The sequence below is a fragment of the Marmota flaviventris genome, chromosome 15 (assembly GCF_047511675.1).
Source record: "Marmota flaviventris isolate mMarFla1 chromosome 15, mMarFla1.hap1, whole genome shotgun sequence".
NCBI classification, from domain to species: Eukaryota; Metazoa; Chordata; class Mammalia; order Rodentia; family Sciuridae; genus Marmota; species Marmota flaviventris.
Window position 1 is genome coordinate 45,447,772 of NC_092512.1, and position 18,374 is coordinate 45,466,145.

Here is an 18,374-nt window from a genome sequence, read left to right on the forward strand (position 1 = left end):
AGTGCCCTATGTATTTTCAGAGTCTGTTCATACCATAAAATTCTGATATGACTTTGGGAGGATAAAAAATTTGATTCAGTTTGACACCATTTCAATAAAAGTTGTTTTAATATATTGTTATGCTTAAACTATTTTTTTTTTCTAATAGGCAAGGTCTTAGACCTATTCCTGAAGCAGAAATTGGATTGGCAGTTATTTTCATGACTACAGAAAATTACTGTGATCCTCGGGGCCAACCCAATACAGGTAAGTAAAGCATTATCTTATTGGTTTCTTAGCAACATTATTATGTACATTGATGATAGATTATATGTACTTTAGAGTTATACCTGCCAGGTATGACTGTATTCACTTTCCTTTAAAACTCAACAGTGTATTCATTTGTTTTCATTCAATAAGTATTTCTGCTGTGTATTAATCACTGTTCTAAGATGTTGAAGATTCTAGTTGTGAATAAAGTAAAGAACAGCACTATTCCTGTGAACTTTTTACTCTAAAGGTCAAGATTCAAATAGTGAACAAGCAGAAAAACACATACACATGATTCCAGATAGGGCCATGTATAAAGAGGAAGGCAAAACAAGGTGATGTGATAGTGACTGGAAACAGGTTTTAGAGAGGTAGTCAGAGAAGATCTCACTGAAGATGTGACATTTGAGCTTCATGCAGCCTGATTGATGAGAAAAGGCAATTATGTGTGAATCTGGCATAGAATCCCACACAGAAGGAACAGATCACTCTGGTGTGGAGAATGGATTACAGGGGTCCAAAATAGAAGTAAGGTTATCAGTAGAAAGCTATTGTGGCTATTGTGGAGTTACTCAGAGATGATCATTGTTATTCCTTTATTATATTCAGCCCTCTGTTTACCCAGGTTGTACATTTGAGAATTCTAACAAAAATTCTTCAGTCAAAAATATTTGGGAAACAAAAATATTTTATCTATACTGAACATGTACATACTTTTTAAAATATTTTTTTAGTTGTAGTTGGACACAATACTTTAAAATCAATATTTTATTGATTTATTTTTATGTGGTACTGAGGATTGAACCCAGTACTTCACACGTGCTAAGCGAGCGCTCTACCACTGAGCCACAGCCACAGCCCTCAGAAGTTAATTTATAGTATACAGGAAGTTGTGTATAGGTTTTATGCAGTACTATACCATTTTATATAAGACTTGAGTATTTTGGATTTTAGTATACATGGGTGGGGGTGAGTCGAGAGTAAGTGCTAGAGCCAATCATCTGTGGATAATTAAGGATGAGTGTATATTCCTCTGCCTTTTATCTCTTTTTTATAAATAAATTGATACTGCCATTATAAAGATCATTCCTCTATTGTTTTCTTGCTTTTTTACCTTAGAAATATTTTCATTTTTTCTCTCTAATCACTGCCTCTTCTTTGCCTAGCTACCAAAGCATTCAGTCTGATTCTTGTGCACATTTATTTGCTTTCTGGTTTCTTTCTATATTTATTTCATGAAGAGTTATTGGACTTTGGCTAATAGACAAGTTAGAGAACAGTATCATATCATTATTTGCTACCTGGGGGCAGGAGTATCATTTACACTGTAGTCCATCCAATGGCACCTATGCAGTTGGGCCATGTACCTTCTGAGTGTTCGACAATCTTAATTTAAATGGATAAGGAATGTGTTAAGCTACATTTTGGAAGAAGTGAACCATTTAGGGCCTAATGACCAGGAATTAATTAGGTGTGTAGGTCATTAATAATTATTAGTAGTAATAATAACTGCTGTCTTTTGAGGTGCAGATACCAAAGTTAGCATTTTATATACATTGCTACAGTTTAATTTGCAAAATAATCCTGTGAAGAAAGAGGATATCATATGTATTTTATAGATGAGGGAACTAATGTACAGAGAGTTTAAGAAATTAGCCAGTGGTCATATAGCAAGTAATTAATTCAAATTGACTCTTAGGTCAAACCTGTTAAGACATTATTACACTGCAGTACAAAGCGCTTGTGTTTTCATGTTTGAAGTTTGGAGAAATGATAGTGTGAGATGATTGGGAGCACTGACTAGAGACAACCAGGTGCAATATTACCTAATTAATCCTCTCAGCATGGCACAGTTTTAACAATTTTAAATGATCAAATGTCCATCTCGTGTCTAGTAGTTGTGATATTTTTCTTTCCACTTTTATGATTTATAGGATTAAAGACGACGACTCCGGGACCCAGCCTTTCACAAGGTTTGTCAGTCAATAAAAAACTAATGCCAGTGGCTTCAGTGAATACTACAGCATATGTAGCTGACACAGAATCAGAGCAAGCAGATACATGGTAAAGCTTCTTTGTTAAAAATTATTGCTATTTTATGAATAAGTTAATAGAATATTCAAGAAGTCAAGTCAATATCTTTAGCAAGTCATCTCTTAGGAGTTAAAGTCTGGGAGTATGAGATGCCAGGAAAAATCATACCGTAGGACAGGAATCAACAAATTTTCTGTAAAGGACCAGCAGTAATATGGCAGTGTGGGCCACTGGCTTCTATTATAACTATTTAACTCTGCCATTGTAGCATGAAAGTAGTCAGAGACAGCCAGCATATAATTGAATGTGACTGTGTTCCAATAAAACTTCATTTACAAAAAGAAATAACAGACCTGATTTGGCCTATGGGCTGTAATTTGTTAATTCCTGTCATAGGATAATTTGTTTCATACCTTACAAACATGCATGGAAAACTAAAAGAATTATAGTACTTCATTTATAACTGGTGAAGTAAGTTTGAAACTTGGTAGTCTCCACCTATCTGCAGTTTCACTTGCTGCAGTTTTAGTTACTTGTGGTAAACTGTGGTCCAAATATATTAAATGGAAAACTCCTGAAATAAATAATTCGCAAGTTTTAAATTATATTTGTATCTGAATAGCATGATGAAATCTTTTACCATTCTACCCAGGATGTGAATCATCCCTTTGTTTAGGAAATTCACACTCAATATGCTACCCATCTGTTTGTTGGTCACTGGTAATCATAATGGTTATCAAACTGACTGTCTTGGTATTGCAGTACTTCTGTCTAAGTAATCCTTACATAGTATCCTCACTCTTCATCACAATGCCTACATTATTCATCTTTTACTTCATCTCATCACATAAACATTATTCATCTCACATCACAAGAAAGCTGAGTACAGTATTTTGAGAGACACTCTATTTGTGTAACTTTTATCAGAGTCTGCTGTCATAAATTATATTACTAGTTTTTAGTCTCTTTATCTAATTTATAAAGTAAATTATCTTAGTTGTATATGTATAGGAAAAATGTTTATATAGTTTGGTACTACCATTGGTTTCATGCATTTATAGAAATGTCTTGGAATGTATCCCCTAAAAAGATGGAGATGGTACCATGTGTATATCTGTCTTGTATTATGATTTTGTATAGTTAAATATTACTTTTAATTTTTTAGATACTTGATAGGGTCTGCTAACTATCTGAATAGTTAATATTTGTCCATGAAGTTATTAATATTTGTCCATGTCAGTGGTTATTTGAAGAGGGATTGTAGGTTTGGTTTTGTTTTTTAATGGATGGGATTAGCTATTTTGTATTCTATACTATTTTTCATTTACAATGGTGTATTTCAAATATTCCATATTGAAGTATTTATATTAATGTACTTAATGATATCACTATATTAGATCATATTTATTTTAGTTTTTACTACCCTCATGTTTTATATTCTGTCCAGATTTAACTTTTTAAAGGTTGGATAGAATCATATCAGTTCATCTAAAGTGATCTAAATACCCTATTATATGTGACACTATAATAATAGGAATAATAGGAGTTTATTATAATTTTCCAGTTTTTATGAAGGTACTTTTACATAAAAATACTAAAAAAAATTTGTCAACAAAATAAAAATCACCTGGTATTATCACCTAGTTTCATTTATAATAGGATACTAGGTTGATATTCCTTGTTTACTTGACAGTCGTTTTGGTAGAATATGCCTCTATATATGTGTTATAGGGGATGAAGAAGAGTAAGATACCAATCTTTTTCAAGGCACTTAGATGACAGAGGAGCTGTTTTCTTGGGATAATATATTGCCCAAATTATTATCTAAATATAATCTTATAAAGTTATATTACAGTAGAACTATTTAAAGATCTTTGTTTCTACATAAAAGTTGCTATGAACTTTACCTTCTGTTCTTTTGTTTTTCCACAGTATGTTTTTGAATGAAAGGCCAAAAGAAATAAGTATCTCCAAGATGGAACAAGAAGTCAGAATGCTTTCACAAGAAACATTCACTGTACAGGAACCTTCCAAAACAAGCTCCAATAATAACAATATAGTATTAAATACTTTGGTTAGGACAAAAGTCCCAAACTATCAGCTTTCACCAACCAAATTCCTAGGTGTAAATAAAAGTAGAGATTGGTCTTCTCAACAGCAGCAGACAAACTCCATCAAAAACTACTTTCAACCATGTGCCAAAAAAAGGTATATTTTTAATAACATTTTTTTCTTGTGCCTCTGAAAAAAATTAGCATTTTTTATATTACTGTAGTAGAGTATTTGAGTCTGTTATGCTCTAGTGTGCTCCTTTGGAAAGCTCTGGCCCCCTAGCTCCTTCGCTCTGAGAAGTGCCCTAATTTCTTCCTTTATTAAGACCATTAAACAGATTCTTCTTCATCTTTCTTCTTCTGTACCTTAGCTTATCTGCTGTTTTGTTTGCTGCACTTCTTTTGAAGAAGAGTTTACCCACACCTGCATTCCAAAATCACCTTTTTTGCTTTTTTTCCCTTGATAATCTCTCTCACAAGGTAAATAAAATTTTACCTTATTATATAATCTTTGGTATTTCTCCTCTGTCTTCCCAAATGAATATTGTTGATCCTTATTTTCAGTGGCTTATCAGTCCTTCCCTTGCCATCTGTTTGTGTTGTCAGCTCCCTCCTTCAAACTCTGATCACCTAAGTTACTACAAAAACCTCTTGAATAATCTGTGTGCCCAGTATCCTGACATTACTGTTAATAGTACATCACCTTTAACTCTTTAATACACTATAAATTCATTAAGCTTCTAGATAGTAGATACTCAAGTCTGTGTCTTCTGTGGACTTCAATACAGTTTGCATGCACAAAGTTTTCAGTATTTATTGAGTGAGTAATATAGTATTGTATAGAATACTCTCAGTGATAGATTCACATAGTATATGCAGTATACAGTTTATGCCATGTTCTAGATTTAGCCACTCTTGTTTATTATTTTGAATACACCTCCCATTAACTCATAGGAATATATACCCAATTTAATTTTTCCCTGCCCACAAGTTCCCTACATTATAAAATTAAGCTGTGATCTCCTGGCAGTAGGTCCTTTGTGCATTTATCTCCCTTTTCTTTCACTTTGATATAACATCTGACTCTTCTTCAGCAAAGAAGATAGAATTCTCCATTGCTTTAGGGTGGATAATTTATAGGGCCTGTAATTCCTATCAAAACAGAATGTATGTGAATTTGGTACTATTTTCAAATGCTTATTTGTTGATTTCTAGTGATATTGTTAATAAAATCAGGATTACATTGTGAATTAAATGGAGTGAGTGGTGAATAGTGCCAAATTTGAAAAATTATGTAGCTGTGTTAATCTTTTGGTTTTGTTCTCTTTTTTTTTTTTTTTAAATCTAAGGGAAAGAGATGAAGAAAATCAAGAAATGTCTTCATCCAAATCAGCAAGAATAGAAATGTCTTGTTCTCTTTTAGAACAAACACAACCTGCTACACTCTCACTATGGAAAAATGAGGCGGAGAATCTATCTCAGAATGAGCTTGTGGACAAAAAATCAAATAACTTATTTACAGATGATGAAGATTTAGAATCCAGTGTGAAAAATTCTTCTGATAAATCTCTTTCTACAGAAAACCTTAGATCAATTAAAAAAAGAAAAGAAATTGATGATTTGGCCATAGAAGATGAAATATCAAAACAGTTATTCAAGAGCATGAAACCAGAGTTAGAAAGTGAAGTAAAAGTTGAAAAACAAGAGGAAGAGTTCAATATAAGAAAGAAGTTAAGGATGGATATAGAAACAAATAATAATTTTAATAATGAAACAATACCAGAAAGCAGCAAAATATCTGTAAGTAACATTTTTAAATGAAAGCTATTGCCAATAGTAACTTAGAATATTAAAAACAACTCTAGATTTTGTATTAACAGTATGAGCAGCTATTGTGTCTACTTGAAAAAGAAATTAATGTTTTGAACACCCAGTATGAAGTGTAAGAATTTGCTGTTCAGTAAGATAAGTGTAAAAATACAGTGGCTATGCAGCAGGATAAAATAAATAAAAACAAATAAAACTATTATACATGATTGTTTTGGTAGACTTCCAAATTAGGCTATACTGTTATAAAAGATTTTCAGCCATGCTGGTAAGTTAGTGGATGTTTTAAAAGAATAAGCAGCACAGAAAGTAGAAGAAAGTTAGTAGAACAGAGCACTTTATCTACTAAGTAAATTTTTAGATTAAAACATGTATGACATCACTAGGATGTTTGTTATAAATTTTGTTCTTTAATGTGCTTTTCTAGTTTTCATGAATGTTGGTAATTTATCTTACTTTAGCTAAGAAAGCTCTTCATATTATTTTCTATTTCGTGTATCAGTAAGTTGACCAACTATCTGTACTGATTAACTCATTAGATCAGAACACAGAACTGATGAAACCAAAATGTGAATTCTAAATGTCCTTTTGCGGACTAAGTGCATTAGAGTCACCTGGTAAGCTTTTTAAAAATATGATTCCCAGACCAAAAATCTTACAGATCCTGATTCAGTACATCTGACTTCCGGCCCAGAAAAAAAAATTTCCTTCTTGTGTTAATTGAGAATTCTTTAAAAAAAAAAAAAAAAAAAATATATATATATATATATATATATATATATATATATATATATATATATATATTGTTGTTGTTGATGGACATTTATTTATTTATTTATTTATATGCAGTGCTGAGAATCAAATCCAGTGCTTCACACATGCTAAGCAATCACTCTACCACTGAGCTAAAATCCTGAGAATTATTTTTTTTTATTCTTTTTTTTTCAAGTTGTAGATGGACACAATACCTTTATTTTATCTATCTTTATGTAATGCTGAGGATGGAACCCAGGTCCTCATGTGAACTAGGCAAGCACTCTACCACTGAGCCACAACACCAGCCCCACTAATTGAGATTTCTTTTGATATTTTTTAAAATTCTAAAATTAGTGGCTTAAATAAGATAGGGTTATTTTGGGGGAGGGGGAGGTTGTTTGTGTTTGTTTTACTTATATAAGAAGCCCAGAAGTAGATAATCAAACTCCTTTCCTAGCTGTTTGTCTTTTGGCTCTGACATTCTACTTTCCAGACATCAAGTTTACCTTCTGGGTGTTTTAGTTCATTTTCCCTGACTATAGTAGAATTCTTGAGTGAGTAATTTATAAATGAAAGAAGCTTATTTAGCTTATGGTTTCAGAGGTTAGATGTCCAAGGTTGAATAACTACATCTGGTAAGAGCTTAGTCCCGTGTCATAACATGGTAGAAAAGTAGAAATGTAGATAGGTTGATGTGGGAGAGACAAGAATTGAGGCTCAGCCTTGCTTTATAACAATCCACTGTTGAAATTACCAGTCCTGTCCCACAAGAGCAACGTTCTTCCCCTTCCCTCTTAATCACACTGCAAACATCCTGGTCACTGTTAAAAATATATAATGGGCAAAGAAGACAAGGGTCACAACCTTTTACAATCCTGGAACTCATCTACTTAATGAGGTTGCTTAATATTATAAACATTTAGTCTTAAGAAAGATCCTATTTATATTATTTTGACCACATCTTTGTAAACTACTTTTCCTTACAGAACCTTTCCTCCTGTGTTTATTTCTGATTTTCTTTGATATTTTCTTTTTTTAGTCTTTTTTTTTTTGGGGGGGGGGACGGGGGGAGGGGGAGGGGGACTTGTTTTCCTTTTCCTTAAATTTCCTTTTCCTTAAATTTTGTGCCAAATTGGTCCCCGGATCACACTGCACACAGATCTGTGTGGAAATGGTTGTGGTTTTAGTTAATCACAGAATTCTTTGCTCCATCCTGTCTGACCACTAATGGATGTTTCACTATTGACTGCACATTGTCCCAGAGCTATTGTTACCCACCCCAGGCATTAGTCATTAGAGCACAGACAGAGAAAGAAAAGAACAAAGCACTATGCACTCTTGACATGGGTACCACTAAACAGTCTTTTCTGGACCAGAAAAGAACTTTCATTTACTATGTAAGGTTTATATGATATATAATATCAGGCAACATGATTATTCTATTTTGCTTATGATCCTACAACATAATTTCTTTTATCTTATTTTACTGTTTCAAAATTCATGACATTCTAAATGAAAAATATAGTACAAGAACTTTGGAGAACAAATAGATATTTGATGATAACACACTTTAGGACATATTAAAAGTTAAATCATCACATTCCAGCACTAAATTTATTTTAATAAAAATCTAGGTACAAAACTGTTTTTGCTTTTGGTGTAAGTTATTTTTAAAAACTCTTTATTTAATTGCTAATTCATTTGCAGTTTTAAGTAATGATATAAAGAGATCCCATATAACCTCATCCCATTTTCCCTAATTATTTGGACAGCTTAACCAACTACAGTATAGTATCACACCAGGAAATTAACATTAATGCCGTTAACCAACCTTACTCAATGGGAAGTTATTTTTAATTTTTTCTTTTTTATCATTTTAAGAATTAATTTGAATTTATGAAAGCTCATCAATAAAAGGAAATGATTTGTTGGTTATCCTACCATCCACAGACAACCATAAAATATGTTGGTATTTTGTATAGTTTGAATCAACTGTTAATGCAGTTTTATTAATTTATATTATGTTCCTATTGTTGACTATTCTCAATGTACATAATTTATATGAATTTTGATACCTTCCAGTTCTTTGCTTCAATATTCATACTAAAATATCCTTACATTTATTTTTATTTTTATCTCATAATTTAGGAAATATACTTGAAGGTCATATGGCTGGGTCAGTATGAATATCTCAAAGTTTTTAGAAATTTTATTAATAACTTCTGTGAACACTATTTTTTATTTTAATTTTTAGCAAGAAAACAAAATGGGGAAGAAATGTGAGCTCAAAGAATCACTATGGTCAACTAAAGAAGAGGTATCTGTAAGGAAATTGTTTTATATTTGATGTAATTTTCATGAAAATTTGACTTACAAGGATCATCAATCTTATTAGTTATATTCTTAGGATTAAATTGCTTTGAATTTTAAATTCTGGACTATTTCATGATTGTGCCTCCTCTGGAAATGGATAAATCATACTATAATCATGATATAGTGTAGTGCAAAGAAAAGCCTGGGTGTAATTCTCTTCTCTACTGCAGAGATAAGTGACCTTGCACAAGCCATTTTCACATTTATGAACCTCAGGTCCTTTGTTTGTAAGATGAGGTTAATGCTTTTCTAGAGGGGTTGTTGTTATATCAAGTTCAATAACAGATTTATAAATATAATATTTATAAATTCCAAAAAAATTAGGGCATTTTTATTTAATTGAGGTCCTTCTTATATTCTATCACTATCAGATGATCCTTTTCTTCTGGCTTTTCCCGTTTTTCTTTTCTTCCTGTTTGTGACTATCTTAGACATGGTGGCAACTTTCATATGAATTATATAGTTCAGCAATTAAAAGAATTAAGATGGTTAGCCTTCAGCAGCTCTAACAATGCTGACCACTGAACAATTGAATGATAACAGGAAAAATCTTCAGATTTAGTAACTATTGACCTAGAATAAAAAAAAACACCTCATTTAATAAGGTATTATATTCAGAATTAATGATTAATTTTTTTGAGATATAAAAAAATAACAAACTATTGAGACTTCAACAGTTTATAGATGAGAACATATAGAATATTTTCAAAGTTATAGAATCATTTTCTGGTTTTGAAATAGGTGTTTTGATTTCAAATACAAAATTCAGGTACAAGAAATAAACCCTTCTTACTGTTTTGTTTTTCAAGTATTTTAACTTTTTTCTGTATATACCCAAATAACAAATAATTTTCTTTTTCCTTCTGATTTCTTCTAATTTATCCATTTTAACCCCATTTAAGAACAGTGATGACCTTCAGGACAATAGTGAGATGCTTCCAAGAAAGGTGTTACTGACTGAATTTAGATCATTGGTGGTTAATAATTCCACTTGCAGAGATCCATGTGTGGTAAATTATGATTATGGTCAAATAAAGAATTTCAAGAAATTCAAGAAGGTAGGTGTTTCTTTAACTGTGTCACAAGAGGGCAATGTTTGAAATGTTTTTAGAAATACCAGTGGCATTAAATAGTAATAAAAACAGTATGTTGAAAAATGATGCTGGTTTCTCCCACTTTAAAAAAAAATAAGAAGGACTAAACTAATAATATATAGAACACCTAAAATGACAAAGATTTTATCAAGACTGAATTCTTTATAGGTTGCTATTTACCTGGCATGTCCCATAAATACTAAGGATTTATTACTTATTTCCTAAAGTACAATAATATCAGTGTACTTGATATGAAGTTTACATAGGATTTTTTTTTTTACCCCTTTGTTTTTCAACAACTAAAATGTCAACTGAAAGTATAAATTGTTTCCATCTCCAAAATGCCCTGATAAGGAACTATAAACTGAAAAGTTTTGAAAAGACTTAAAATTTTAATCAGTGTTAGAAAGGGTGTAAACCTTGAAATCTTTGAAACAAAATACAGTGCTTTAAATTATAGTGTGTGTTCACTTTGGTTGCTTCAATTGCTAGATGATAACCTAAGGCCATTTGTAAATAAAAACTACAAACTAAAACTTTTAAATACATAAATTCCAGTGATATGTCTAAATCTTGATATGGTAGAGAAATAACTAGAGAAAAAAAACAGGTAAAAGCAGATGAGTCCAATAACAGTTTCCTTTGTCTCATTTGTAGGAGCTTAACATCTTTGAAAATTGTGTAATTTTTGCTTTTTAATCTTTTTTTTATAGTCATCTTAATTTACTAACATGTTTAACCTCACTGCTATTATTAACAGGTCATATTTCCTGGAGCAGGAAAGCTTCCACACATCATTGGAGGATCAGATCTGATAGCTCACCATGCTCGAAAGAATACAGAATTAGAAGAGTGGCTTAAGCAGGAAATGGAGGTTTGTACAAAATAAGGCCTCAAAACTTTTTGACTTGCATTTCAAGTCCTTTGCGGTTTTCTTAGAGCAGATTCTTCTTAAAACCAAACTTAAGTGACCTAAGGTCATTCAAAAATGTATTTCTAGAATACAGGGTATTAATATTAATCTGTGACATTTCCTTAAGGGAATTCTGTATTTATTTTTATATAATTTTTTTAGTTGTATATGGAAACAGTGCCTTTATTTATTTTTATGTGGTGCTAAGGATTGAACCCAGTGCCTCACATGTGCTATGCAAGCCCTCTACCACAGAGCTACAACTCCAGCCCCTAGATTTATTTTTATTGCTTAAAAAAAGTAGGACTTAAACAGATGAAAATATAATGTAAAGGGGGATAAAAGACTTAAGTCACAAAAATCTTAAAGGAAACTAAAGAATAATAATTAAAAGGTTGGCCATATATTCATATGGAAAATTATATATATCAATGATGTAATATATAAATGAAATGTCCTTTTTATATCTAGAAATTGTGTTTCAACAGTTCTGCAATTTTCTCATTATTTTCTTGAACATTACCCTTTCCTTTATCCATATCTCTTTCTAGAACTTTAATTTGAAATAAGTTAAATTTTCTCACTGTCTTTCTCTGTTTGTTTCTCTGGATAATATTTTGATAATTTATTCAGATTTTCTTCCTGTTTACTATTTTTGTCTTTAGCTCTGGTTAGTATTGCACCCATTCATTGAGTTTTAAATTCAGTCTATTTCATTTTTTTCATTATTAGAACTATGTTTCTTTCTTTTCTAAATCTTATTCCCTGCTGATGTGTTTGCCTAATGATACCAAAGTGTTTGTTGATCTGTTTTTTTGCTCATAGGGTATTTTATTTCTGAGTATATCCTTTGTGATCTTTGTATATGAACAGATCATTTTCCTCAAAATGTAATCTGTAGGATTTTCTGAATCCTAAATTCAGATTTAGGACTAAGATAATGCTTATGTCTTCCAGACCCGCCCCCCCCCCCCCAACACACACACTTTTTTTTTTTTTTTTTTTGGAGTGCTGGGGATCAAACTCAGGATATCCTGCGTGCTAGGCAAGCACTCTATGCTAAGCTACATCCCTAGTCCTAACTTTTAAGTTAAAATCTCTTCTTGTGATTGTTTTAGGTCACTCAAGTGTTTGTATATATTTACAGTAGAACAAGTGACAGCCGACTTGTCATTATAAACTTCAAGTGAGGGTTAGGGTTGTGGCTCAGCGGTAGAGTGCGCATCTAGCATGCATGAGGCCGTGGGTTAAAAATAAATAAATAAAATAAACGTGTTATTAAAAAAAATACTTTAAGTGAGATTTTCATTCTTTCTTTCACCAAGTGCCAAAGTCAAAATAGGCAAGTTTTTTACCATCTCCTATGATTTCTCTTTCTCCCTATAGTACTGGGATCTGTAAAGTCCCTTAGGTTATCTTTCATGTCACTCACACCCCATGCAGATATCAAATGAGATCAAATTTTTCATGGTTTACAGATGAGGGCAAAAGCTGACTCTAGTACTTGTTAACTGTCAGGGTTCCTTTTCTTGCTTTATTGTGGGCATAGTGTACCTTTAGTGATTCATTTTTAAAAACACATTTTTTAAATCAGGGATTTTTTTTTTTTTTTTTTGGTGGAAGAGGGCTATACCATCCCTGGAAGTATTGCAGTACCAGGTCACTATGTGACAGAGATATCTCCTTTTCCATCTCCTGTTTTCAAAAATCCATTTAATATGATGTCCTCTAGAAGACATATCACATATTCGACTAACCAGAACAGATATTACATTCATTTTAGACAAAGGCCAAGAAATACTGAAGTTATTTTATATAAGGGTTAGGAAGGTTTCTCATAAAAGTAAAGATATTAGGAAGGTCACTCACAAGATTTATTGTCAAAAATTAAAGAATGGAAGTCATATCCACTCTTCTCTTTTGAAATAATAATTAGCTTTATTATTTTATAGCTGTGCATTCTTAAGAATTATAGCAGTATACAAAAGAGTGAAGAAATTAAAACCTAAAGCTCAGGAATTAACTCTTTAAGCTTTAAGTGAATAACATTCCAAGTATCTCTTTATTGAGGAAGAGTGGAAGACAGAGACATACTGGTAACAGGAAGGAGAGATCCATAGAAGCAAGTTAAATTCAAAGTATTGCTGAGTTGGTGTAAATGTTTCTTTCCTCCAAGACATTTTATTTCCTGAGATACCTCTGAAACTAAAGGGGAATATTTGAAAAACACTGTGAGACTAGAATGAGTTTGGGTTTTAAATATATATTTTAATTTTACATACTATTGGTTGTCTCCCTACTGTGAAGAGTAAGGACATTATTTGAACTTACCACACCTCCTCTCCCTCACTTTATGGCAGTCCTATTATTTGCTGAGCTGGCTGCATTTAAGGAATAGCAATCCTTTTATTGAATCATCTTTGCCCACCACATCTGTTTCTTCACACATATTCATAGTGGTTCTTAACCTCCTTGACGTGTCAAAAATTCAGATTTCAAGCCAGGCCCATTAGCACGTGCCTGTAATCCCAACAGGTCAGGAGGCTGAGGCAGAAGAATCATGAATTCAAAGCCAGCCTCAGCAACTTAGCGAGGCCCTAAGCAACTCAATGAGATCTTGCCTCAAAATAAAATACAAAAAAAAAAAAAAACTAGGGATGTGGCTCAGTAGTTAAGCACCCCTGAGTTCAATTCCTGGTACCCCTCCACAAAATTCAGATTTCAGTTTTCAGTTGTATCTATTCTGTTCTTTATCATCTGTGTGACATTGAACAGATTACTTAACTTTATACTTTTTTTCTCCTGTATAGAATGAAAATAATAATAGTACCTCTATTTCATAGGCTTGTAAGGATTAAATGTTAAAGATATGATGAGTGGACCATCCCTAACCCAAATTCTAGAATACTCCAAAATCTGAAACTTTTTGAGGGCTGTCATGGTACTACGCATGGAAGATTCTGTACCATGAAATTTTGTTTCATGCTCAAAATTATTTCAAATATTTTATAAAATTACCTTCAGTCTATGTGTCAGATTTATATGAAATATTAAAACAAATGAATTTCATGTTTAGACATGCATTCTAGCCCCATGAAAATCTCATTTTGTATATACAGATATCCTGAAATTTAAAAAAAAATCCCCAATCTGAAACACTTCTGATTCTAATAATTTTCCATCAGGGAAACTTGAACTATATAAAGTATTTGTAACTGTGGAAATAGTATTAACTATTTTTGCTTCATTTATTAAAGGATGTTATTATGGTCCTCAGTTTGTTTACTTCACATTTCCCTTTTCATTGTTTCTTTTTGGTCATCTAATTTTTTGTTCGTATTTTATTGCTTTTAATATTATTAATTTTATTATTATTGTTTTGGATTATTATTTCTTACAGACTGGGTTTTTAACCTATCTTTTGCATTTTCTGTTCCCATATCTCTCTCTCTCTTTTTTTTTTTTTTTTTTTTGGTTCTCTTTATTATGTGAAGTAGCTTTATTATTTTCTTTCATCTTTAGTTGTTCAAAATGAAATGTTTTAAACAGACATTCTCTTTGCTAAGCAAAGCATCTTGTACGGTTTTATTTGGGTATTACATTCTAAAGCCAGTGGGTAAGGCAAAAATTGAGTGTAATCAAAATTATTCATAACCCTCCTAGCATACCCTTACCCAACAGAATTGCCCTGGTGCCTATCAGTGAAATAATCAAAAGCACATTGCATGTCCCACATAGTTTCTGTTACCTGGAAACACTGAGTCAGAAAAAGGAAGGACTCAACCCGAGTTGTGTGCTGCTTTTATTGAAAAGCTAGGCTAGCTCTCTTCTGAGATTTGAATTAAATAGCCTGTATTGGGAGTGCATTCTATCCCAAAAGAGAATAACCAAGCGTTTTAGGTTGGTCATCTCACTTATCAAGAATCCTGGAACTTATGCCTTTGATCATTATCTGTTCTACTTCTTCACCTCCTGTGACAGTAGACCCTTTCTAACAGACTGCCAGCAGTGTTTTCCCTTCTCAGGCTACCTTTTCCCCAAATTTGGTACCTTGGCAAGAATTTTCAGGTATGGCCAGTTCTATAGCCCTTTTTAATAGGTTGGGACAGCACTGGTAATGAGGTGCATGAAAATCTTTTGGTTCTTTACATAGCTGTATTTTTTAGTACGTGGTGTAGGATTGTACTCAATTCATTACTGCAGTTGGGTTTTGTTTGGTTGGTTGGTTTGGGCATGGGGGAGGAATTGGGAGAATTTCATTAGGAATTAGAGGTGCTTCTGTGTTCTAGCATTTATACCATTGATTTTCTTTTTTTGCTAGAGCGAAAGCACCTGGGGAGGATTTACTCTGTAAAGCAAGTTTTCTTCTGCTGTGTGTCTACTTCATATATACATAAATATCATATTGTATCTTACTTCCCTAAGTTTGCCCCACTACTACTTTTTTCCCTTCTCACAGGATTAGGTAGGGATTGAACACAGGAATACCACTGAGCCACATCACCAGCCACCACCACCCTTTTTAAAAATATTTTTTAAATTTGTTATAATTAGTTATACATGACAGTAGAATGTCTTTTAACACTTCATACATAAGTGGAGTATAACTTCTCATTTGTCTGGTTGTACATAATGTTATACAGGTCATATAACCATATAGGCCCATAGGATAATAATATCTGATTCATTCTATTGTCATTCCCTATCCCCATGCCCCCTCCCCTCCCTTCACTCCTCTCTGTCTAGTCCAAAATTCCACCGCCCCTTATTGTGAATTACCATCTGCATATCAGAGAAAACATTCAGCCTTTGGTTCTTTGGGATTGGCTCATTTCACTTAGCAAAATATTCTCCACTTCCATCCCAGAGCACTGAATTTTCATTAAGTAAAAGAATTCTGCTGGAATGAACATTTAAAAGTTCAGCAAGCTAGCAATCTATGTTGGTTGCCTTTCAGAGCAGTTGGCTGGAGAAAGTTGTTTAATTAGCAATTTTGCAATAATAATCTTAGCATGAAGTGAAAATAGGAACTGTTGAATGGGAGAGATGTTGAAGAGGCAAGATTTATAATATCTCAGATGTGGAAATCATAAAGACAGCTTACCAAAACCTGTTAACAGAGCTAGGGTTGTGGCTTAGTGGCATAGCTCTTGCCTGGCACATGTGAGGCACTGGGATTGATCCTCAGTACCACATAAAAATAAATAAACAAAATAAAGATATTGTGTCCATGTATAACTAAAAAAAAAATTTAAAAACCTGTAAATATAATAATTCATTAAGTTCACTACTAAGCAAATGTTTGAAATTCTGTTAACTTTGACAGGTACAAAAACAACAAGCAAAAGAAGACTCTCTGGCTGATGATCTCTTTAGGTAAATTATTGATTCACCTTTCTTATATACCTTTGAGAGATGTGTATAAAAAATTAGTTTTGCTCACAGAGGTTAAAAATCTGTTTCTTCTTAGTCCCTCACCTAAAGAATATTATTTTACATATATATTTCTTTTTATTATTTTCACCTCTTAATTATGTTTACTGGATATACCATCAAGGTTTGGGGTTGATTAAGTTATATAATAAGATACAGAAAAAAATTGTATGGGGCATTTAGGCAAAATGAAGTTTCTACTGGGTGAATTGTGACTTGCTTAAGCTCTGAGAGGAATTATGAATGAATGGGTTTGAATTTAGAAGTAAATGCCAAACCACATGTTTAGTTTTAATTGGCACATAAATAAAAACAAAGACTGGATTAGGATTTCAGAGGAGATCATTTGAGTTCAGGGTGATATGGCCATAGGCTGGATTAAGATTTCAAAGCAAGTTTTTGTGAGAGGCTTTAGGAGAGGTAAAATGGGTGATTATAATATAATCTGATTTAACACATTTTCACCATTTGTGGAGGCCCAACAAACCTTATAATAATTGCCTCTCAATAACTAATAAAATACTATATAGATGGTACCTGCTGGCTAACAGAGAGTAACATTTTCCCAAACTTACTTAAATACTATATTTTTAAGTATTTTGCAGCCAATTTTATGATTCTCTAATTTCACATTTGACATTATAAATGGCTGATAAAAATGTTGACAAACAATACTGATTTTTCATAAGTAATCAAATGAGACTATCTGGTTTCCCAGGTGTATTTACTTAATGGCTATAGGAGAAAACTTTGTTAAAAAAAAAAAAAGTAATTATATTTAGGTTAATTATGCTCTTTTGTGTGAATGATGCACTTTAATTTGAGGAAAGGCAGATGTGGGACCTATTTTGATGCTATACTAGATTTTTAATATTTCCTTAATTATTGTAATGCTTTACACAATTTTTTGTTATTGGTGATACTTGTCTTTTACTAAATATTCATCAAAGCAATATCAAGAGAAAAAAACAAATGAAAATGTGTTTGTTTTCTGATTCGGAGGACAAAAATTACCCTTTTCATCTAATTTGTCAAAAGTGTGGCTGTAGTTGGAAATCCCTTTAACTTTAAAGGCAAAAGAAAATGGGATCACTTATCTAAATGAACACCATTTCTTGTTTTGCAGATATAATCCTAATGTAAAAAGGAGAAGATAATTGAAAACTTTAAAGGGAAGCTGTGGAAACAGATTTCCTAACAAGCATTTACTTCATGCTAACAGGGATGCCTCAATGGTGTATAGCAGAGATTTAAGTCCCAAGTACTCCATGTCCTAAATTTATTAAATAAAGTGCCCAAAACTCCATTTGCTGTGTGTGGTAATGAATATAGTTTGTTCTGTTTTCATGCTTTTGTCATTTCATTCTCATGATAAATTTTTTTCTATTTTTAAAATGTTTACTTTTTATTCAATGGTTAATATAAACATAGTCCAAAATCTTAAAAGTACATAAGGGTAAAGGACAGTGTCCCTTTTACTACCCATCTAGCTATTACAGAAAAAATCCATGATACTCATTTCTTGTGAGTCTTTCCAGATTTTTAATTTCTGTTCAAATTCCTATGATTATCATTTTTGTTCATTCCTATACAGATGATAGCATTACACAGTGTTGCACCTTGCTCTTCACCTAATGTATTTGA

At 32.3% G+C, this 18,374-nt stretch overlaps 1 protein-coding gene and 1 pseudogene across 6 annotated transcripts in view; one reads left to right on the forward strand and one right to left on the reverse strand.

Annotated features, from left to right (window-relative positions):
* Nbn (nibrin) overlaps window positions 1-18,036 on the forward strand; it is a 36,449-nt gene extending 18,413 nt beyond the window's left edge. For 5 of the 6 annotated variants that reach the window (XM_071602253.1, XM_071602251.1, XM_027948563.2 and 2 more), the window contains 9 exons: window positions 149-246; window positions 2,184-2,313; window positions 4,216-4,491; window positions 5,684-6,134; window positions 9,172-9,240; window positions 10,193-10,348; window positions 11,145-11,258; window positions 16,624-16,673; window positions 17,857-18,036. In XM_071602253.1, coding sequence (XP_071458354.1) covers window positions 149-246; window positions 2,184-2,313; window positions 4,216-4,491; window positions 5,684-6,134; window positions 9,172-9,240; window positions 10,193-10,348; window positions 11,145-11,258; window positions 16,624-16,673; window positions 17,857-17,887 — 1,375 coding nt within the window. In that variant the 3' untranslated portion in view covers window positions 17,888-18,036. The remainder of the gene's footprint in view (window positions 1-148; window positions 247-2,183; window positions 2,314-4,215; window positions 4,492-5,683; window positions 6,135-9,171; window positions 9,241-10,192; window positions 10,349-11,144; window positions 11,259-16,623; window positions 16,674-17,856) is intronic. The other variant, XM_071602252.1, reaches the window with a different exon arrangement.
* LOC114106427 (U2 spliceosomal RNA) lies at window positions 12,920-13,096 on the reverse strand (annotated as a pseudogene).
* Window positions 18,037-18,374: the final 338 nt, after the last annotated feature.